This window comes from Rhinatrema bivittatum, chromosome 2 (genome assembly GCF_901001135.1).
Source record: "Rhinatrema bivittatum chromosome 2, aRhiBiv1.1, whole genome shotgun sequence".
Lineage (NCBI taxonomy): Eukaryota > Metazoa > Chordata > Amphibia > Gymnophiona > Rhinatrematidae > Rhinatrema > Rhinatrema bivittatum.
In genome coordinates, this window is record NC_042616.1 from 78,433,604 (window position 1) to 78,457,938 (window position 24,335).

Sequence of the window (24,335 nt, forward strand, 5' to 3'; positions counted from 1 at the left end):
GGAATGTATGAAATCCTTGCTGGCAGAAAATGGTCTTTTACTTAATCTTCATAAGACAAAGATATTGTGGATTGGTAGAAAGCTTGTGAATGAGAGTCCAAGTGACATTCGATATGCCGGCAAAAGTATTAGAGGCTCTCAGAAAACAGTAGTTTAGGAATCCAGTTGGATTCTTGTTTAACAATGAAGCCTCATATAAAACATCTTTCGGTCTTGCTTTTTCAAGTTAAGAATGCTAAGACCTTTGCGCTCATACTTGACCTCAGATATGTTCCAGACTATGCTCCAGTCATTAGTGTGGGGGATTATTGTTTACTGTGCTACACTATTTTTGGGGCTTCTTGATAAGATATTCAAGGTTATCCAACTAATCCAGAATGCTGCAGCTCGTATGTTGTCCAGAACATCTTGTTGGGACCACATTAGCCCTCTTTTACAGCAATTACATTGGTGGTAAAAATTCAGAATGCAGGTTGTGGTTCATAATCTTTTGTATGCAGAAGATGGGAATGAAGAGAAGAGCCATGGGGGGTGGCTTGCTGGAATGGAGGCTACTATCTGGTAGGGATGTGCATTAGCTTAGAACGAATTAGGCAATTTCAACCCAATCCAACCCTTCAAATTTACTTAATCACACCTCCCCTCCACCATCCCAATCCCCCCCCACGATCGTCCGCTCTCAGGCTGTCGGGCCTGCCAGGAATCAAAATGGCGCTGGTGGCCCTTTGCCCTTACCATGTGACAGGGGCTACCGGTGCCATTGGTCGGCCCCTGTCACATGGTAGGAGCAATGGATGGAAGGTGCCATCTTAGAAAATGGCGCAGGCCATCCATTGCTCCTCCCATGTGACAGGGGCCGACCAATGGCACCGGTAGCCCCTGTCACATGGTATGGCCAAAGCGCCTCTGGCGCCATTTTGATTAGTGGCAACCGACGACCCGAGAGGGAGAAATCGCTCCCGGGACCCCGCTGTATCACCAGGGCTTTTAGTAAGTCTTGGGGGGGGAATCGGGGTGGTGGGGGGGTTGTAATTAAGTAAATTTGAAGGTTTGGGGCGAGTTTGTTTTTTTGTTCGGTCCATTTCCGAAAATGAAACGAAAAAAGTTTCTGGATTCAGGGAGTGGACCGAAATGGCCCACCCCAAACCTGAAAACAAAAACGAATCGAAAAAAATAATTGTGCACATCCTTACTATCTGGTAATTACTACCCTTACTCAAAAAGCCTTCACACGGTTAATGCAACTCCACCAGTGCTCTCTGCTTCAACGGCAAGGGGAAAGGTGAAAAAGAGGATTTGCATTCAGACAACAACAAACAAGGTCTGAACTGCACAGTCTGGATAAACAAATAAGCATGGGGGTAGCTTGCTTATTGCGGCAGTTACTACCCTAAACCAATTAAGCCTGATATTTCACTTTGAATGCATATAAAGCGTTGCTCTCTGCTTCAATGGCAGGGAGAAATGTGGAAAAGAGGATTACATTCAGACAACATCCAACAAGGCATGGATCTGTGCAGTCTGGGTAAACAAGCATGGGGGTAACTTGCTTGATGCGGTGGTTACTACCCTTAACCATTATGCCTTATGCTCACCTTTGATGCAACTCCAACATTACTGTCTACATCAATGGCAGGGTGTGGCAGGAAATTTGAATCAAACAGTTATCAACAAGGGCCTTGAACTTGGTGGTCAGTGAAACAGATAAGTATGGGAAAAAAAGTGTGGGCGCTTGCTGGGCAGACTGGATGGGCCGATTGATCTTTTTCTGCTGTCATTTCCATGTTTCTATGCTTCAGAATGTTGTTCTCTTAAGGCAAATCTTACCTGGTATGAATGCTAAATTATTTGTGCTACCGCCAACTATTAACTTTAAGAATGCTGTAACATGTGCCAGGACTTTTTCATGGGCTGCTCCAGCTTTATCGAATTCAATCCCTGTGGAGTTTAGAAGTGTAACTGACATTTGCATGTTCAGAAATCAGCTAAAAACCCTAGTGGATTTACGCGAGCAGGGCTTTTAAAATCTGCCCCATAGTGTACTCACTGCATTTGCTGGACGATACAGTCTGCTAATTCCTTAAAGCGGACAGAATAAATTCTTGAGCTCCAACCAAAATAATTGATGAGCTCAAAGAAGCTTTTGAGGCTTAGACTGCTATTTGACCTTAAGGCATGGAACACCTACAGTGGTCTTTGGCCGCACTAGCAGTCTCAATGACAGAAAGTATATGCCCTTTGTGTAAATACATTTTTTTTAAGTGCTTTAGTATATGTTTCATTTCCTCTGCCATGAGCAACTACTCTCTCTCTCTCTCTCTCTCTGTTATTCTCTGCTTCTCCTCCATGTCTCAACTGTCTTGATGGGATGGCTGTTTCCCATATCCCAGGTGGTGCCTTGTACAAGCTATCTTTTTCTATGCAAGGATAGGGGAGCCCACTGGCTAAAGTCACTTACTATGTTGTGATCCCCACCCCCCCCCGGTTCTTGTGATCTTCCAGGGGGGGTGGGCTGGCCTTTACCCCCAAATAAAAATGCTATTCTTGTTCTTGCCTCTGAACACCTGCAGTGCTCATTGAACAGACCAACCATAGCAGTGCTAGCAACGATCGTGTCATTTATGCCAGTATCTTGGAGACTGTTTACATACCACTGTGAAAGTTAAATGCCTTGTGTATTATGAGATGTGGAACATTGCTTGAACAGCTTTTATGATGTACAACTATTGGGGCGGATTTTAAAAGGAGCGCGAATAGCCTACTTTTGTTTGCGCTCCAGGCGCAAACAAAAGTACGCTGGATTTTAGTAGATACGCGCGGAGCCGCGCGTATCTGCTAAAAACCTGGATCGGCGCGCGCAAGGCTATGGATTTTGTATAGCCGGCGCGCGCCGAGCCGCGCAGCCTACCCCCGTTCCCTCCAAGGCCGCTCCGAAATCGGAGCGGCCTCGGAAGGAATCCTCTAACGCCCTCCCCTCACCTTCCCCTCCCTTCCTCTACCTAACGCACCCGCCCGGCCCTGTCTACACCCCCCCCTTACCTTTGTTGGAGGATTTATGCCTCCCCGAGGGAGGCATAAATCCCCGCGCGCCAGCGGGCCTCCTGCGCGCCGGGCTGTGACCTGGGGGTGGGTACAGAGGGCGCAGCCACGCCCCCGGACCGCCCCGGGCCGTAGCCATGCCCCCGTACCCGCCCCCAAAACGCTGCCGACACGCCCCCGAAACGCCGCGACGCCCGGGCCCGCCCCCCCGACACGCCCCCCTCGGAGAACCCCGGGACTTACGCGAGTCCCGGGGCTCTGCGCGCGCCGGGAGGCCTATGTAAAATAGGCTTCCCGGCGCGCAGGGCCCTGCTCGCCTAAATCCGCCCGGTTTTGGGCGGATTTAGGCGAGCAGGGCTCTTAAAATCCGCTCCATTATTTGTAGAAGACATTTCTAGTGTGAATATATGTTTCTATGTGTAAGAAATCCTTTAAAAAATGTTTAGGCTATGTTGTGGTTTGGCAGAGAGAATTGTGATTAAATGTATTCAGCTTCAAGGATCTATGTGAAAAATTAACACTTTCACCACTGATACATGGCCTTAATTCTTAGGCCCTCTGTGGTTAGCAGAGTCTTCCCAATAGCATGCACATTAACAAACAGAGGTTAAATGTTGAGTCATTAGCAAGCATTCAGTAAATAACTTGGAGGGGAAAATATGTCATGCTAATTACCTTGAGTATTATAAAACATATTATGTTCCTTTATTTGCATTTGTTGAGATGCTGATTTTAGTGTGCTTATGCTAATAACTTTCTGGACCACTTTTAACATACACATTAAGATTTTCCTGCATAGCATGTTATTTTTAGCATTCACAAAGGGCCTTCACATGCATATTAAAGTTTATTGTATGGGCCTTATAACTATAAATGCAGGGGTGCATTGTGGATTTGAATATAATCTTTAGTAAATAACCACCCTTCAAACAACCATTTCTCAACCAATTAGGAGAATATTTATCATATTCAAGAAATTTTTCAAAATTGTAAAATAAAAATATTTTGTAATCTCAACACATTTAATATATCTTATTATTAAGATTACTCTACATCTTACAAAATCATAAAAGCAACAAACTAAGGCCTAAATTCATCATGGCCCACAAACAAAAAAGGGGCGGGGCGATAGTGTGCAGCTGGCCGCATTGCGGCGGTGCAGTTTCGCCTCCCACGGTGTGACCACGCTGCACACTGTTACCCCCATAGCGCCATGGGAAAAGGTGTTGTTATTTCCCACGATGCTGCCAGTGATCATGTGAAAAACATTGCCTGCAGCGCTGCCAGGACATAACTCCACCCAAACCCTGCCCACATTCCTCCCCTTCAATTAATTTGAATAGTACTGCCACGATGCGGCCGGTATCACGTGCAATAGGGCGTTATCGCAGGCGATAAGGCCCTAACGCACACGATAAGGCCACATCGCAGCTTGATGAATGATCCAGTAAAAGGGCTCAAACCATTCACTCCCACACTTATACCATGTTATGTCACCCAGAAAATATGCATGTCACAAGTCCAAAAATGTTATAAACAATATTGTGAACAATCCAAGTAGCAAGCATTAATTATACAAACGCTCGTACAGTACACATAAGGAAACAATGTTCTCAGAAGAGCTAATATCAAATACTGAGAAATTTTTCAAAAGCTCCTTCTCTCCAGTTCTTATGAGAGGTTGAAACCACCCCCACAGTCTCTCTTGCTGATACACAGGATCACGAAGACCCCACAGTTCTTTTCCAGCTGTTCTAAAATGTTTAAAAAAATGCAATTTCTCTCTCCCTATTACACAGAATTATAAGAACCTCACTATTCCTGAAGATTGAAAAGACAACAATTATTCTCTTCCTGGTACATGAAATTTTAAAGACCCCAGAACTGTAAGGACTCCACTATTTATTTATTTATTTAGAAACTTTTATATACCGGCATTAGTGGGTACATCATACCGGTTCACATAATAACTTAAAGCTTGGAAAATACATTTCAACAAGGAGAATGTAACTGGGCGGGGGGTAAAATAAATAGGCAGTAGGAAGGATAGATAAAACAAGATAAAACACTATTACAGAAGGTGGAAAAATACACAATTCTTTTCCTGTTGCATGAAGTTGTAAGGACCCCTACAAAGGCCTTTGGGCCTCTTTATCATGGGCTTCCTCAGGAGGAACAGCTTAGAGCACTGTTGTCAGCAGTTTAACAGAGAAATATTCTTGGCGATTAATCACTCATTTCAAGTTTTATTATCCCGTATCTTCTGAATGCTGCTTTCTTAACATTTAAAGTATTAAAACAGGTGCTGCCCCTACAAATAAATAAAAAGGCAATTAAAAATATTTCTTTTGCCGTCAAATACCTAAACCGCTAAAAATTACCTGTACTTTTTTTAATAACTTCTTTCTCTACCCTCATTATCACTCCTATACATCTCATACGTTTAAAGAACTCAATATAAGATTTTATGAGATTGTGCCTAATATAGATTTCTACTATCTAATCTATCACTTGCAAAAGCACTCAACCCCCTAAAAAGTCGGCAGATGTGTGGATTACAGATGACACTTATACAGATTGTTCCAGACAATATGTTTATTGCAAACCAGAATGCTCTTAAAGTACATTTTCAAAGTCACAATTCATTATTTCACTGCACTTTTTGTAAAATAAAACTAAAAACTGAAAAATGCTGCTTGCATAAGTGTTCAACCCCTGTGCTGTGGAAGTTCCAAGTTTACACAGATGAAAGATTCTGCCCTAACAATTGGCTTAGAATTGACCTCTACCTGTGAATCATTAAAAATGGTCAGCTTTTCTGGATAAAAGATCCTCTAAGTCCAGTACCATTGGTAGGACTGTAAATCTAAAGGAAAGCTGTAAAAATGAAGACCAAAGAGCATTCTAAGGAAATTATAGTTACATTTTTTTAGCATTTGGATAGGTGGATCCATGACCACCTGACAAGGCAGCACATTTACCCCTGCACTGACAGCCCACCAGTATTCTCCATCTCCAGAATAGGTGGAACAGCCTTTCCCTACTGGGGATTGTGTTAGAAAAGAAGAAAGACGTTTATTGCCCCACTCTCCTTATGGTCCCTCCCTCAGTCGAGTTTTCTCAGGTGATTTCTTTGGATCCTTCCATCAGATGAGACCCTTTGCCAGGTAGCTGATTTTTGCCGGTATGGACTTAACTGTAATAATAAAAAAAACCAAAAAACCAGCTGAAAGGCAAGAGCATGCAGGAAGCTGAGCCCGGCGGAGAAAATATCTGTCCTCTCCCCCCGCAGCCGGAGACCGACTCTGTACTTGGCTGGGATGGGCTGAGCTCAGGTAAAGAGTATTTAAAAAAAAAATGTAAAAGGGGGGAGTTGATTTTAGGGATTCCTCTCCCCTCCAGTCTCCATGCTCGGCACACCGACCCAGCGTCCTGGGGAGCGTGGAGGACTCGGATAGCTTGGCGGGTTAAGCAGCATTCTGGGCTATGCCCCACTCTCAGGCTTAGATTTTTCGCCGCATGGTAGGCCACGGCAGCATTCCCGTGCCTTTTCTCTGCTCCTAAGGCTGCTCTCTTCAGGGACATTGGTTCACGCTTGCATCTTGTGCGCCTAGCTGGGTGCTTACTTGGGTGCATAGGGGTGCGCACCTGGGTGCTCAGTTGTGCACCTAGAGACGCCTACTTGGATGCACAGTGGTGCATCCAAGTAGGCGTCTCTAGGTGCACAACTGAGGTGCCTAGATGGGTGCTCAACTTGACAGGCTACTTGAATAGTACATGGGCGCCTATTTTTTTTTTTACAAGTGCCTATTGTGAGCACAGCTGAGTGCACATTTCTCAGACACCTGTTTAGAATGTGCTGTGTAATGACTATGGTGCCGATAGCAAAGAAGCCTAAGCGCCTTACCCTTTGTTCTGCTTGCCATATTTGGACAGCTCAGCCTGGCATTCCCTCTAGCTTGTGTCAGCACTGTTTGGAGGCTCAAGGAGAGCTGCTAGAGGTTTCACCTGGAATTGGGGCTTCCATAACTGGTTCGTCAAAGGGGGAAGGTAGTTCAGTGGGCGCAAGACCGACACCTCTTAGTTTTGGCATGAACCCCGCTGCCTTTTCTTGGGTGGAATTTTTTCAAGGGCAGCAGTCCTTTCTTCAGGCACAGTTATTGGCCCCAGCCAATCTTAATAATTCCGGATTGCAGGCTGCGGATTCCCGCACGCCTGGTGCTGCAAGAAAGCATCAGAGTACGTCTAGGCCTGCTGCAGGTCATGCCGAAAGGGACCCGGACAGCATGGATGATGATGCCAATCCTTACTCCCTGGAGGATGGGGAAATTCCTCTGGGGCTGGAGCTGTATAGAACTATGGTATGTTTCTTTCATAGAGATGAGTTACCGGCGCTGATTTCCCAGACACTGAAGATGCTGGGTGTACCGGGGTTTGATTCCATGTCTGAGCCAAAGATCCCATTTGATTTCTTTGCATAAAATCTTATGTTTCTTCCCTATTATGGAGGCTATTCAAGAATTGATTGATCTTGAATGAGGTGTCTCGGAAGCTAATTTTAAAGTGGGATGAACCTTAGAAGGGCGGGTACCCCCTGTATCTGGCTGAGAGAGAGCAATTGCGCTTTCCAAAAGTGGATGTATTTGTGTGTGCTGTCACCAAGTGGACGACTGTCCTTGTAAAAGAGGGAGCGGCATTGAAGAATGCTCAAGATAGAAGAACTGAGGTCATCCTTAAGCAGGCTTTAGAAGTGATGGCAATGAATTTGCAGATAGCTTCTTGTTGCTCCCTGGTGGCTTGCTTTTGTTTACTTCGCTCTCAAGAAGTTGATAAATCTAGTGTGAATTCCAGGGCAGTGATTGAAACGGCAGCCACCATTTTGGCAGATGTGGGCTGTGACCTGGACCGTACTTTGGCCAGAGGGGTGGGCTTCAGTAATAGTGGCCTAGCGTCAGCTATGGCTCAGGAATTGGTCAGCCAATACAATTTCAAAGTTTAATCTTACTAAATTGCCTTTTAAAGGATCACATTTGTTTGGGAGTGAACTGGAATAAAATGGCCAATAAGTGGGGTGAGTCCCAGGTTCTTTGGTTATGAGAGGTTAAGAAGCAGATGCCACACCCCTTTGGCAAGAGAGGTCATGCTAAGGGTTTTGAATGCTTTAGACCCTACAGAGGAGCAGGTCCCAGAGGACTCAGCCTTTGGGTAGGTCTCAGTACTTTCATCCCAGCCAGCCCAGAAGAGGAACAGGCTAAGGTAGTGATGCCCCCTGAGCCTCTCAATAAAGGTTGCCGACCCATCCCCGGAAACAGGAGATAGGGGGGTCACCTCTCTTTTTTATTGGAGGTGGGCTATAGTTCCAGTGTCCAGGTCTCACAAAAATATGGGCTGATATTCCATTTATTTCACTGTGCCCAAGAAGGAGAGTTTCTTTCATCCCATCCTAGATCTCAAGGGAGTCAACCTTCATTTGCAGGTGACTTGTTTTCACATGGAAACATTACGCTCAGTGATAATGGCAGTATAGTCAGGGGAGTTTCTGACGTCCCTGGATTTGTCAGAGGTGTACCTTCGTATTACCATCCACCTGGAGCATCAACAGTTTCTGTGTTTCTCTGTTTTGGGGTGACACTATCAATTTCAAGCGCTGCCTTTTGGGTTGTCCACTACGCCCAGAACCTTTTCCAAAGTTATGGCGGTGGTTGTGGCAGTGTTGAGAAAGGATGGCATTCTGGTTCACCCATGCTTAGACAATTGGTTGATTTGGGCCAAGAGTCTGGAAGAGAGCCTTTGGGTCTCATGCAAGGTGATCTCTTTGCTACAGGAACTAGGTTGAATAGTAAACTTGGCCAAGAGCAGTCTACAGCTATCTCAGGACACTGGAGTATCTCAGTGTTCGGTTCAACACAAAGCAGGACACTGGAGTATCTCAGTGTTCGGTTCCTGCTGGAGGGCCACATTCAGAAGCTGAGGGCGCAGGTGCGACTATTGACAGAAACAATACGCCCAATGGTGTGGTCTTATCTAAAGGTGTTAGATTTGATGGTGGCCACCCTAGAGGTGGTTCCATGGGCAAGGGTGCTTATGCACCTTCTTCAGCGCACTCTGCTAGCTCATTGGAGTGCCCAGTCTCAAGACTATTCGATATGGTATATTTTGCCTTTAATACCGCTATGTATTAAGGATCTCCCATTATGCTTATAATATGGAAGAATTAATATTATATATATTGTTTCTTTGTAAAGTTGAATATTGAGTTTTTGACTTCCGTTTTTTCTGTAGACATTGGATTTTCAATGTACTTAAAATTTGAAATTTAATAACTATAAAATTAAAAAATAAAATTAAATACCCCAAAAAGTGATATGTGAAATATAACAAGCCTGGGTGAATCATCATCAATATACCATTCTCGCATCTGTGGGATAGTACTTTGCCTAACCAGGCCTCTCTGTCTCAAATTGATCCGTAACATTCCTTAAAGATGACTTTGAAAACACATGGGAAATGAAGTATATTCTTCATTTAGATCCAAAAAAATAATAAACTGAACCAAGGAATCGATTAACCAATATATTGATTCACTAAGGTCACCATTAGCACCTGCTCACAATTATATTGAAGATTTATATAAAAACCTTCCTCATTCACAATATTTACAACACCAGCAGCTAAGCTTCTGCTCGTTTGCGCTGATTGAGTCATCACTTTGTACCTCATAAAGATCCCTACTGTAAGAAATTGCACTCTAAAGCATTCTTTCAAAATAAGTATTTTTCCATTCTTCAGCCTGGCAGTCACACCTGAATAAGAGGCCTGTGTGGACTGGAATGCTCATGCACTATAACATTTCTGATTATTTCTTCAGCCAGTCCAATAAAAATATCACAGTCTACAAGGAATTTAGTTTGCCAGCATTTTCCGAGCCAGTTGACATTCTACTGTGGAATATTATTGAGAAGCTCGGGATGGTCCTGGAAATACTTCCTCTCATTGGTGCTTGTGTAGGATATCTCTGGTTGAGGCTCGTAGTGCAGGATAGGCCGGAGATAGTAGATGGATGTACACAAGGTAATAGAGAGCCAGTGGTAACCTACAGCGTGGGGTGCCCTGAAGAATACCTTCTCTTGCTGGTGTCTGTGCAGGCGATATCCGGTAGTGGTCCGCAACGCGGGGTAGGCCGGACGCCAGTGGCAAGTTGCACAAGATGGTATGGATCCCAGTAGTGGTCCACAGAGCGGGGTAACCCGAGAATCCACACAGTGAAGGTAGAGGCAGGTGGAGAGCAGGCACTGTACTCACTCGGCACTAAAGAAGTAGACTGAAGCTTAGGCACCGATAAGACCTGGAACGGAGCAGGGCCAGGTCATCCAAGGAACGATGCAGGACTCACTGAAAGAGAGCAGAGGCAGTAAGAGAGGCCCTCTGAGGAGCGGATAGCCCTGAGTGTGAGCGAGGCCCCCGAGGAGCGGGTACCGAGAACACTCAGACAGGAACAGCAACCAGAGTCGCAGAATGGCGGAAAAGCAGGACTGGAATCCTTGCTAACTCGTCGTACTGAAGATCAGCTGAGCTTAAGTAGTAGAAGCGGGTGACATCATGTGGTGGGGACGCACCCGAGGTTCCCGCCATGACACGCTCAAGAAGGGGCCAGGCGCGCGCACGCGTGTGCCCTAGGTTACCCCGGAAGTAAGATCGCTGCCAGGAGCGCCCATGCTGTCCTGGGAACACCATGAGGGTCGGCGTGGAGAAGCGGAGATGGCTTTCCTCCCCAGACTAAAAGCAGAGGAGAGAAAAGAGGTGAGTAGTAGAGGTCGCAGCTGCCTGTGACCGTCGGGCGCAACACATGGAAGCCAGAACTGCTGTGCCCTCTTACCTGAACTGTGGAATGCAAAAGAACTGGAAACCGTGCCGCGCACAGCCCATTCTTCAGAAAATGACTTTAAAGATCCAAACAGAAATCTTCCAACCTTAAAGCTTTGTGGGAGCTAAGCAGAGCTCCTCTGCTTCATCAAACATGTGTGAACTATGCTGTAGTGCAACTGTTGATCCTTAGCTCACTGCCACGAAATTATGAAGCGTTAACTTGTGCAAGGCATGTTTTTAATCTGAGAACATTTCTTAGAAATGGAGCTGACACTCCAGCGCTGTGTTGCATGGCAGCAAAATCCGAGCACTGGAGCCGACACACAGACTTTGGCCTTGCTGCTCTTTTGCGGTCCGCTCCCTTTTCTCTGCTCCCTGTTCCCCTCAACTCACCCAAACCCCGTAGAGTCTCCAGAGCAGGTGCTTCAACCACCAAAAACAGCATATCCTGCAGCTAAAATTGTGACGAAGAACTAAACCCTGGTTTCAGATGTATTCTTTCGTAGTTTATTTTTTTAGCTTGCATTTTCGGGCAGAACATGTGGTACACTGGAGGCTTCTTTTCAAACTGTATTGCACTTGTGCTTCATCCTGTCTACCCTTCAGCAGAATAACATATTTTTTTAGAGGTCATTTGCACCACAGACTAAGGATCGCTGCACAATTTTCTCATATTCTTTGAATTTTAACTCCCTTCAGGATTATTTGACGTAGCCTGGCTTAAAGCATGTGAATGAAAAATGACAGGAGAAGTAATGGAGAAACTCTGGAAAGGGGAATCCTATAAATATGGTAATGGAGGCAGAGAATGTTTGCGTATAGAATAAATAAATATATAACATAATTCATATGACACCACTATTTGTTTTGTAGCCATTTGACATTGTAAAACTGCTATTGTCTGTATGTTCATGTGGTGACATCAGCAGTGACGCAATCACTGCACAATAAGTTGGAGGGAGTTAGAGGTTCCTGAATGTGGTAAAAACTGGTCTAGCTTTGGAGCCACCTGAACTCGAAACACACCCCTAGGTTACACAACTTCTAACTCTTTCCAACTTGTTTGTGTTTGTTATAAGTATCTTGTGATCTTTGCATCCTATACAAAATGTAAGTCTAATCTTGTTATTAAAAACAGAAGGCTTTATCAATACCATTCCTCAACGCAATCTGTTAGGTAAAAAATTAAATAGAAAAAAAAAAGTACTTTGTGCACCATCCTTGAAGGTATGCAGCTGTACAGCATTTTACATTTATGGAAAATCTAGGAAGATTGAATTAGAATTAGTGCAGAGTGGGGCTCATTTATGAAGCCTAAGTACCAGTGTTACATGTTTTTGGCACTTTATAAAGCAGCACAAACCATATCAATGCAAGTGTTGGTGCTTTATTCATTGAGAAGTGGTAATCGCCTTCTGTTGCCAGCAGTGATGCTGCGCACATAGGAGCAGATTTTCAAAGGGGTATACGCGTAAGATACACGCATAACCCCCGAAAAGCTGCCCTTCCACCCCCTGCGCGCGCCGTGCCTATGTTGCATAGGCTCGGCGGTGCGCACAAGCCCCGGGACGGGCGTGTCGGGGAGGGGCGTGTCGCAGCCGTCGTGCCATCGGGGGCGTTCCGGGGCGGGGCCACGGGCGTGGTTCCGGCCAGGGGCGTTCCAGGGGCGTGGACGTGTCCGCGGCTGTCGGGCTGAAAACTGGACGCTCAATTTTGCCGGCGTCCAGTTTCCGAGCCCGTAGCTGTCAGCGGGCTCGAGAACCGACGCCGGCAAAATTGAGCGTCTGCTGTCAAACCTGCTGACAGCCGCCGCTCCTGTCAAAAAGGAGGCGCTAGGGACGCGATAGTGTCCCTAGCGCCTCCTTTTCCCCGTTTCTACCACGCCGCCTAATTTGCATAGTGAATCGCGCGCCGGGAGAGCGGGCGTTCATCCGCTCTCCCGCGGACTTTACTATATCGGCCTGGAACTGAGGTTCCCTCCAGGCAGGCTGTTTCAGTTGTGAGTAAAGGTAGGGCCTACTTGTCAGAATCCACCTGACTTCTGCCCACTTCCTGTGAGGGGTGGATGGGAATGAAGCCCCCTGCTGGGAAAGAAGACCATAGAAGGGACATATCCCCTTGTTCTCCTCTACAAAATTGCTCTCTGCCTAGTTTAAGATCTCACCAGCTGCTACTGTACACAAACTCATCTGCTCATGCAGAACTCCGATTTCTAAGTTGTTCTGTGCCCACCCTGTCTTAGCCTGAATTCTATAACTGTAATGCTCTTAAACATTTTTGAAATACTACCAGCAACCTTGTCTTATCGCTGATGCAGCAGTATAGTAAAGAAAAGTCTGTTTTTTCTCTCGCAGTTCCTCTTTCATTTAAATTAATCATGGAGAATGCAAAGAAAAAGCAACTCTATTCTAATTATTAGCCAGGCAGAAAAATGCGTTTGAAGTCTCTGGACAGTAGACTTTGTTAATCCCCAAACAGCAGGCCTTGGATTGCTGTAATAGAATATTCCTCTAGTCAAAAATAATTGCTGCTTCCTAAATGGATTTAATACTCTCTAATTTGGGTCCTTGTAGAGCCCTGCTGATATAACCATGTTATCTTCTCATCTACAGAGGAAGTATCCGCTGCATTACAAGATTGCACTCATCATCAACTACCTGGGGCACTGTATATCAGTGGTAGCGCTTATCGTGGCCTTCTTGCTTTTTTTGTGCTTGAGGTGAGTAATTATCCCTCCACTACCGTCTGCTCTATTGACTCTGATTGTGTCTATGCCTTGGCATAATTTGATCCCTTAATCTAGTGAGTTTCTAGGAAAATAATTGGATGCCTCCCGCTTTCCTGATCAGAGCATATGATTTCTTGGTGTAAAGTCTGTGACTGCATAGCGAATGACTGGGCCACAGTATGACGTTTTGTGGACCCTCTGTGGATGTAAATGTATAGCTGTAAATGATTCATTAATTTAGAAGACATTATTAACAGCAGAATGGGTTTAATCTGCCAGGCAGGGTAATTGATTACTTTTTTGAGCAGTCTAATATTCCTGACCTCTTTGGGGCCAATATTAAAATATATCCGGCTTTGAAATGTAGCCAGATAAGACTTATCTGTGAGGAAATGCTGGTATGATTGAAATTCTATGGTGGTTTTTAAAGGTGGTGGTGTAACATTACATAATATATTCTGTTTTATTAATTGTGGGGTGCACCTCAGATACTTATGGTCTGATTTTGTATATTCTGTTTTGTATATTGAAGATTCAATAAAAGTGAATTGTAATAAATGTTTGAAATATTATATAAAAATGTTTTGGATTATAGATTAGACCTCTGTCTATGCATTGTATTCCATGTGTAACTTAACCAGATAAGGCTCATTATTGCTACTTATTCAGCTAAGTTAACCGGATCAGTAGCACTACCCAATTATGCCCACTGCCCGCTCACTGACTATATGGCTTAACTATTTAGCCGGATAAGTCATGATTGGTATAGTTGGATATTCAGCAGCAGCCACTTAGCCAGATAAGTCCGATTTATCCGGCTAAGTAACATTTGAATATCTACCCCTTTATGTTTTTCACCATGAAAAAAGGGTAAGGAGGCTGGCCGTATGGTGGTAATAACACTGATCATTTTTAGCACGCTGCTGGACATATGGCAGCTCTGTACAATGGCTATAGGTGTTCAGAGCTGATAGGGACATGCCCAGTAATGAATTTTAAAAGGAGTTATGCGCATAAATGTAACATACAATCATAGCAATTTTAAAGAGCCATTTACTTGCCAAAAGTGCAGGCCTGTCCCTCCACCTGTGCTGGCTCCGCAACGCTCTTGCCAGCCACAGCTCTTCCTTGCCCTTGGATGAGCAAATTTGTACTCTAGTCAGCAGACTTGCCCAATGCCCATGTACCACAGCTCTAGCAAATATATAACCTGCAGCAGAGTACCTGTGCCAGAGGCATTCCTAGCTACCTATGAGCCCTCCCTTTCCCCAAGTTGTTGATAATTAAAAGCTTGATCACAATCGGCAGCTTCTTCTTTCTCCTTCCTCCCACCCACCCAAGAACAATCCAGTAAAAACACATAATTGGATATCACAAATTTAAATATTAAATGATCTTTTGTCTATGTTCCCATGTAGCTGCCATCAGAGATTCAATCTTATATGACCTATGGCAGGCAAACACCCCCATTTCCTCTTACCACTCACCACAGAAAAAAAAAATATTAAAAATCTGGTGTCACCTCAGCAACAGCGCCACAACTCCCTCCACTACCAGGAACACTGTCTTATAATTCAAAATCTGGCAAAAAATATACTCAGCACCTGTAAAAACTTATAAATCTATCACACTATTTGCCAGACTCAAACAGTAACAACCCTACCCGTGAAAAGGTAACACCACAAATATTACACCAGGCCTTAGAAAACCAATTCATCTATTAGGAAAATGGAACAAGCCGAGTTGCTTTAGACCCCAACTCAGAAACTACATGCTAGCAGAATACCTCACCTTGACATACACACAGACCCTCACCAAATACAGAATAAAGAGACCATAAAGTATAAATAGAAACATGCAGATAAAAAATGAACTGGAACCTGCAAGAAACTTGTATCCTAGATTAGCCACTATTGAAAACAGGATGCTGGCCTTGACGGATCCTTGGTCTGTCCCAGAATGGTAACCTATGTTCTTAGTCAATGCTGCTGGTGATTAATGATGAATTGAATGAGGAATACTTCAAAATATGGAATTCAATTGCTCAAACATGTTCTATTTATATATTATTGATTACACTTCGGTACGAGTTATACCCTATAGCCTGTACCAATACTGAGTTTATTCTACTACTATGCAGCCCATCTTTTCGCACTGCTTGGTAGAAGATTTGAAAATTCAATTAATTAGTTGGCAATGAGTTTTCCAGCATGTTTGACATGCAGTAACTTACAATGCCTTGCCAATAGGTTTTATTAAATTATTAGTATATAAAATTATGAAATCAAAATTTTGTCTGCTAAAATGCAACATGTCTTTCATTAATACTGCAGTTCTCATAATATGGTGAATTGAACGTTTTCTCAAATAAACCTACAATTTTGGGTGAAATTTGCAAATAGCCTGCATAGTTATAAACTGCATGGATGCTTTTAAGGCATTTATTTTATGCAAATCTTTGTAGAAAATACCTGTACTGTTTGTCTTTGAAAGTTAGTGTCAAGTACCTTCCCCATCTGGCCACCAGATGTCACTGTCCCTGTATTATAAAACTCTAGTAAGGAGCCGTCCATACCCTCAGTTCCTCCCACCTGGAGAATCTGGATTGGCTGCCTGAAGACTGTTTAGCACAGCCATGTTAATACACCATGGGGTTCAGTTTGAGGAAGCAGTCAAGCAGTAAGGATATATTTTTTCCACACTCTGGTGGGGCCTCCCAGCTTCACCCAAAGGAGTTTATTTTATAAGTGACATCTGCTAGTGCACTCCCTGCCTGATGGTCCTTCTTATAAATTTCAGAGACATAGACTTTTAAGCCTGATACCCATTAGGGGCAAAAGGACTCTCACCAGGGGATCAAAGACCTGTGAGCCTACTCTAAACCCTAGGTGGGCAAGCACCAATGATGGATCCTGCTGCAAGAGACTGTGAAGGCTGAAGAGATATCCAGTTTAAGCTTAAAGTATTTTTTGGACTTAAGGAGAGTGGGGAGCTTTTGGATCCCCCTTCCCCACTGGGATTTCAGAGCAGAGAACTTGCCTGATCCCACTGACTTTTTCCCAAGAGAAGTTCCCAGAAAGATCGGAGTATAAGGATGAAAAAAATCTTTAAAGAAGGAAGAGTAAGAGCAGGATACCCTCATCCGTATATCTACTAGCAAAGGACCAGGATGGGCTGGATATCTGAGAAGAAGATGACCAAAGGTAGGATATTTGGCAGTAAAGTTGGGGACACCTCCACTAGGATTCCCACAAAGCCACTGGGAGAGTTTGTACAATTAAAATCTCCACGGGCTCTACCCAGAGTTCTGGTAAAAGGACACCTATCTACCCAGAATTATGCCTGTAGCATTAGATAAATATTCATACTTCTGGATAACGGACTTTAGTTTATAAGTATTAATCGGTAAACTTTATTTTAACAATCAGACCTGGTTCTGTCTGAGTTCTTACAGCCTCTCACCTCATGGGAAATACCGAATGACTGCACACACACTGGCGACCTTTTCTCATCATCTGGGCCAAAAGCGAGAGCTTCTCCCCCCCCCCCCCCCCCCCCCTATAAAAAGAGTTCCCCCATGGATTAAGAGTCAGCATAGGATGGAATGGTTAGCCGGAGAAGCCCCAAAGATATAAATTAGTTGTGTGCCCATAGGAGCAGCAAATCCTCCAAAACAGGGGTTACACCACTAATAAGCAATTTGATTAATAGCAATTTATGGACTTCTCCTCCAGTAACTTATCGAAACCTTTTTTAAACCCAGCTACACTAACTGCCTTAACTACATTCACTGGCAATGAATTCCAGAATTTAATTATGCGTTGAGTGAAAAAGAATTTTCTACAATTTCTTTTAAATGTGTTATTTACTAACTTCATGGAGTGCCTCCTAGTGTTATCTGAAAGAGCAAATAACCTATTCATATTTACCTGTTCTAGTCCTCTCATGATTTTAGAGATCTCTATCTTATCTCATCTCAGTTCTTTCCTCCAAGCTGAGCAGCCCTATCCTCTTTAGCTTTTTCTCATAGGGAAGCTGTTCCATCACCTTTTTCATTTTGGTCGTACTTCTCTGAACCTTTTCCAGATCAACTATAACTGTTTTGAGATGCAGCGACCATAATTGAATGCAATACTCAAGGTGCAGTCTCACCATGAAGCGATACAGAAGTACTATGACATTCTTCATTTTATTCACCATTCCTTTCCTAGAAATTTCTAACATTTTATATGTATATTTGACAGCTGTAGCACACTGAGCTGATGATTTCAATGTATTGCCCTCTTATGATGTCCATATCTTTTTCCTGGGTGGTAACTCCTAATATGGAACCTAACATTGTATAACTATAATGTGGGTTACTTTTCCCTATGTGCATCACTTTGCACTTGTCCACATTAAATTTAATTTACCATTTAGATGGCCGTTCTTCCAGTCTTGCAAGATCCTCTTGCAATTTATCAGGATCTGCTTGTGATTTAACAACTCTAAATAATTGTGTGTCTTCTGCAAATTTGACCACCTTACTCGTCGTTCCCCTTTCCAGATCAGTTATGAATATATTAAAAAGCACCGGTCCAAGTGCAGAAACCTGAGGCACTCCACTGTTTATCTTTTTCCAGTGAGAAAACTGACCATTTAATTTTATTCTCTGTTTCATATCTTTTAGCATTAAATGACATTGCCTCTTATAACATCTTTTTATATTCTTAGGAGTCAAATGTCATCTGAAAATCCAAATACACTAAATCTATTGACTCACCATTTTCCACAAGTTTATTAACCCCTTCCAAAAAAAATGTAGAAGATTTATGAGACAAGACCATGCTGGCTGATTACCATTAAACTATGTCAATACTTTCCACAATTTTTTCCAGCACTGAAATAAAACTCACTGGTCTGTAGTTTCCCAGATTGCCTCAGAGCCCTTTTAAATATCGGGGTTACATTGGCCATGCTCCAGTCTTCAGGTAGAATGAACAATTTTAATGACAGGTTTCAGTTTGCTAGTAACAGATCTGAAATTTCATTTTTTGGGTTCTTTCAGAATCCTGGGGTGTGTACCATTTGGTCTAGGCAGTTTGTAACTCTTCAGTTTGTCAGTCTGGCCTACTACAACTTCAAGGTTCACCATGATTTGGTTCAATTCATCTGAATCATCATCCTTGAAAATCATTTCCAGAACAAGTATCTCCCCAACATCCTCATTGGTAAATACCAAAGCAAAGAATTTGTTTAGTCTTTCCGCAATGGCCTTATCTTCCTTAAAGGGCAGATTTTCAAAACTTGCGTGCGTGGCTGGGTCTTACGTGTGCCGGGCCAATTTTCAAAGGGCCTGGCCACACGCATAAACACCTGGGATGCATGTAAGTCCCAGGGCTAGAAAAAGGGGTGGTACGGGGCAGAGTGGGGCTAGAGGCACCCGGCACAGCGGCCATTTGCCGCTGTGCTGGGGGATCACGCGCCGGCAGAGTGCCGGCGCGCACAACTTGCTCCTGCTCATAGGCATGAGCAAAAGGTAAAATGAGAAAATTGGGGGTATTTAGGATAGGGGAAGGGAGGTTAGGCTAGAGGGTTGGGAAGTTCCCTCCTAGTCCGGACTGGGAGGGAACTGGGGAAGGCCCTGATGCGTCGCTGCACATACTTGCATAACTCTATCCCCCTTTGCGCGCACCGACCTGAAATTTTATAACATGTGCGCGCCAGCGCATGCATGATATAAAATTGTGCATCCATGTGTGCGCACCGGGTAGCGCCTGCAAGTTCTGAAAATCTACCCCTTTGTGTCCCTAAAGCTTCTCGATCATCTAGTGGTCCAACTGACTCCCTCCAAGGCTTCTTGTTTTAGATATATTTTTAAAAGTTTTTATTATTAGTTTTTGCCTCTTCAGACAGATTCTTTTTAAATTCTCTCTTGCACCTGTCTTTTCAATGTTTTACATTTAACTTGGCAATGCTTATGCTTTTTCCAGTTTTCTTCAGATGGATCCTTTCAGTTTTTGATGGAAGTTCTTTTGGCTAATACTAGCCTCTTTCACGTCACCTTTTAAACATACTTGCAGTTGTTTGGCCTTACTTCTAACTTTTTTAATATAAAGAATGCATCTGGACTGCAGTTCTAAAATGTTTTTTTTAAACAATGTCCACACCTGTTGTTCACTCTTAACCTTTTTAGCTGCACCTTTCACTTTTTTCTATTTTCCTCATTTTGTCAAAGTCTTCTTTTTGAAAGTTTAGTGCAAGAGCTGTAGATTTATTTATTCCAGTCATTAAGTCAAATTTGATTATTGCCAAATGGCCCCACCACTGTTTCCTCTCGCAACAAATCCTACATTCCATTAAAAATTAGGTCTAAAATGCTTCCCTTTCTCATCCGTTCCTGAACCAATTTCTCCATAAAGCTGTTATTTATTCCATCCAGGAAATTTATCTCGCTAGTATGTGCTGATGTTATATTTACCCAGTCAATATTGGAAAAATTGGAATCTCCCATTTTGTTAGCTTCCCTAACTTATCTTAGCTTAACATTGTCCATCTGATCATTTTGTCCAGGTGGACGGTAGTATAACCCTATTGCTTTACTCTTCCCCAACACACATGGGATTTCTACCCATAAAGATTCTACTGTGCATTTAGTTTCCTGCAAGATCTTTATCCTTTTGGACTTTATGCCATCCTGAACATAAAGTGCCACCCCACCCCCACCAAGCTGATCCATCTTATTACTACAATATAATTTGTATACTGGTATATCACTATCCCATTGGTTATCCTCCTTTCATCAGGTCAAGGAGATGCCAGTTATATCTACCTCTTCATTCAGTGCTGTCATGGCTTCACCTGCTGTGCAATCTCTCCATGCCAATGTTCTGCCTGCTGCGCAACCTTCCTTCCACAGGTCCTCAGTGAGCCTCGTTCCTAGCTCTGCCAGTTACATCCTCGCTGGTCATACTACGCCCAAGCCTCAGCCCTTCTTAACCCAGCCTGCTCAATGCCTCTGTGCCTCTTTATTCTGTTCTCTCACCTGTCCTCTCTTAACTTGCTTACCTGCCTTGCCTTGCAGCCCATCCAGGCCTCCTACCTTGCCTTGTGGCCTTTCTTGGCTTCTTATCCTGCTCTATAGCCTCTCTTGGCCTCTTGCTCTGCTTTGGGCTTTTACAGGCCTTCTGGCCTTGCTTTGCGGCCTCTCAGGCCCCCTTGCCATGCTCTGTGTCCTCATACGCTTTCCTGTTGTACTTTGCGGCCTCCAGGCCTGCTAGAATTACCTTGCCAGCTTAATGCCTTGTTGGGCTTCTTTATTTCCTGTTACCTGTCTAGTCCTGTTCTTGTCCAGTCCTTGTTCATTCTTTCCTTGTCTAGTCCCTGTGTAGATTTGTCCCTGTCTAGTCCATGTTCAGTCTTAATCATGTCCAGTACCTGTCTAGATCTGTCCTTGTATGTGCTCTGTATTCAAGCCCTTGCCCTGCCTCGTCCAGCCTGCCCTACCTTGTCCAGCCTGATGTTCCATAGAAAACAAGCTGTACCTGCCCTCAAAACCCAAGGGCTCAACCTACAAGGGTAAGGAATGGTTAGGCAGAAGACCAGCCTTTGTCCAGCCCTGCGATCCTGCACTACTTCTGTGGGGGGTGCTCCTTGACTCCAGCCCACTGCCCTGTGACAGAATTAAGAGGCCAAAAAACACCCATAGGTGTGGGTGCAGGGTTCTCTGCCAACCCAGTGAGTTGAGTACAGATTTAAATCATTCTGCTACAGACAGTAGCAATTGGGTTCATGCCCCAGCAAATCAAGACATTCTAGATTCTTAAGCTTGTTTTTTTGTCTGTCCCTACTGTCACGTCAAGGCCCTTCCAGCTTTTACTGAGTGCTACAAATGTCATGCCCATACCTATGTTTTGCACCTCAGAGCTCCAGAGAACCTGCCTCAGTGCTCTAGAGAATGTGATTCAGTGCTTCAGCACTCCAGGGAACCTGATTCAGCGCTTGATTGCGAACAAAACACTAGACTAGACTCCTAGACCACGAGCCCAGAGAAACACCAGTTCAGCACTTCTGTGCCAAGCACCTTTGCCTTCCCTGAAAATTTGGACTCCACCGACTCCAGTTCAAAGAAAGCTAGTACCAACAGTTCATAGCCCCCATGATAAATGGGACCCAGGAGGAAGGGATAAACGGAGGGGGGTGGTGGTGGTGGTGGGGGGGGGGGGTCTGTCACAGTTTCACCTGCTATGCAGTCTCCCTGTATCAAGGTTCTGTCTGCTGTGCAACCTTCCACCAGGGGTCCTCAGCAAGCCTCACTCCTCGCTCTGCCAGTTGCCTCCTCACTAGTCACACTACACCCAAGCCTCAATCCTACTTAACTCAGCCTGCTCAGTGCTTCTTCATTTAGTCTCCTCAGCTCTCTGACCTGGCCTCTCTTACCTTGCGATTCTGCTTTGCCTTGCGACCTACCCAAGTCTCGTGCCTTGCCTTGTGGCCTCTCATGACCTCTTATCTTGCTGTGCAGACTCTTTTGGCCTCATCCCCTACTTGGGCTCTTCCATGCCTTCTGGCCTTGCTCTAAGGCCCCCTTGCCATATTCTGTGCCCTCCTGGGCTGTCCTGTTTCTCCTTGCTGCCTCCAGGCCCACTAGGATTACCTTGCCAGCCTTTTACCCTATTGGGCTTCCTTGTTTCCTGTCTAGTCCTGTCCTTGTTCAGTTTTGTCCTTGTCCAGTCCCTATCTAGTCCTGTCCTGTGTGTGCAAACCCCTGCCCTGCCTCATCCAGCCTGCTCTACCTCTTCCAGCCTGATATTTCACTGAAAAGCCCTACCGTCCCCATAACCCAAGGGCTCAACCAGCAAGCGAGGAGTTTGTTTAGGCAGAACACCAGCCCTAGTTCAGCTCTGTGGTCCTGCACTGCCTCTGCAAGGGTGCGACTTGACTCCATCTCGCAGCCCCGTGACAAGTGCTATACACTCTTAACTCTCCCATCTTACTTCTTAAACTTCTGGTATTGACACATAGACATTTCAAAGCATGGGATTATTTTGTATTAACAATCTGCTTTTTAGTTGACAGGGATAATTTGGAATCTTTTAACTCATCTGGTTCTTATAGGTTTTTATTGGAATCTCTCTGTTGGGATATTCTTATTCTCCTGTGTCATTAGTATCTTTTGAAAATACCGCCTTCTGAAACATATGCTGCTGAGCAACCTTCAGCTTTCCCCCTTGTTCTAGTTTAAAAGTTGCTCTACCTCCTTTTTAAATGTTAGTGCTAGCAGCCTGCTTTCACCTTCATTAAATGGAGCCCATCCTTTCGGAAAAGGCTTCCCCATCCCCAAAAGGTTGCCCAATTCCTCACAAAACTGAATCCTTCTTCCCTGCACCATTCTTTCATCCACGCATTGAGATTCCAGAGTTCTGCCTGCCTCTGAGGACCTGCACATTGATCAAGGAGAATTTCAGAGAATGCTACCTTCCCTCCCACAACAATATCCACATTAGAGAACACACAATTCTTATAACACATCACACATCAATCTGTGCAAACATTTTTTATTGTTGAGACCACATAATAAAAACTCTATCTAGACAATAAATACTATCTAGCACATACACTCATTCACAACCATACCATTCAACCACTAAAACAACACATAGTGTATTTTACAGTGTCCACAAACATATTGTTACATATTCATCAACTAATAAAAAGTATACATGGAGATATAACTCAAAGATACAATAAACATCTCTAAATTGTAAACAATATCATGTGCAGATATCCTAAATAGTCTAATCAAAAAAATTAAACATATCACATCTTCAAAAGAGTTTTAGGGGGTTTTAAAATCCACCCCATTGTGTACAGATGTATTCACCTCTTGGGTTTATCATTCTACTGCTTTTATTCAGACACACACAAATTCTAAACAGTTACCTACCTTATGCTAGATTTTTATTTTAGGCGCACACAAATTCTAGAGAAATTCTAGAGAGTCAAGTAAAGAACAGTGACTCAGTCAGTTCTTATTTCCTGTAATCAATGGAGCAATTATATAAACACTATTACTAACATTGAGTACTTCAGCTGGTATCATACCAGGGATAAATTAGGCTATATATATTCCATCCTTATTGTTTTAATGGAGTAGCAAACCACCCTATCCCTCCAATTCTCCCCAGTCCCTTCTGATACCTTGTTGTTCCGAGAAGGGAGTGAGGGATCCCCTGCCCCACTCCCGGCGACTCCAGTGCTGCTCTGACAGAGGCAGAGGGTCCCTCACTTCTGGCTTGGATCGATAAAGTATCAGAGGTGTCTGGGGAGGGATGGGGGGATAGGCAGCACTATGATTCCTTGTGGGTGAGGGGGCAGGAAGGAAGGCAGCCTTTAATAGAAAATTGGGACCAGGGCAGGCATACAATAGGGGCCTCTTCCTAAGTCTTTACAAAGGTTTGTAGGGGTGAGTAGGAGAGTACAGCCTGAGGGCCTTTGTATTAAGCTTTAGGAGGGGAGGGAGAAGATTGGCCTTCTGAATCTTTCTTTGGTTTGATAATGACAGCGCTACTTAGCTGGTTATCTTTCAAGATATCCAGTTAAGTAGCACGTCATCTGGCCACACATGGCCGGATAACTTTAGACTTGCTAAGAAGCAGGTTTAAAGTTACCCGACTAACCTCGCCCAGTATAGTCAATATCCAGCTAGTTTAGCCGGATGACT

At 44.1% G+C, this 24,335-nt stretch overlaps 1 protein-coding gene across 5 annotated transcripts in view; it reads left to right on the plus strand.

Annotated features, from left to right (window-relative positions):
* The window catches only part of LOC115084059 (corticotropin-releasing factor receptor 2), a 670,575-nt gene that overhangs the window by 454,607 nt on the left and 191,633 nt on the right, over positions 1-24,335 (plus strand). For 4 of the 5 annotated variants that reach the window (XM_029588361.1, XM_029588363.1, XM_029588362.1 and 1 more), the window contains one exon: positions 13,518-13,624. In XM_029588361.1, the coding sequence (XP_029444221.1) occupies positions 13,518-13,624 (107 nt within the window). Of the gene's footprint in view, positions 1-4,838; positions 4,926-13,517; positions 13,625-24,335 lie in introns of all 5 variants that reach the window. The other variant, XM_029588365.1, reaches the window with a different exon arrangement.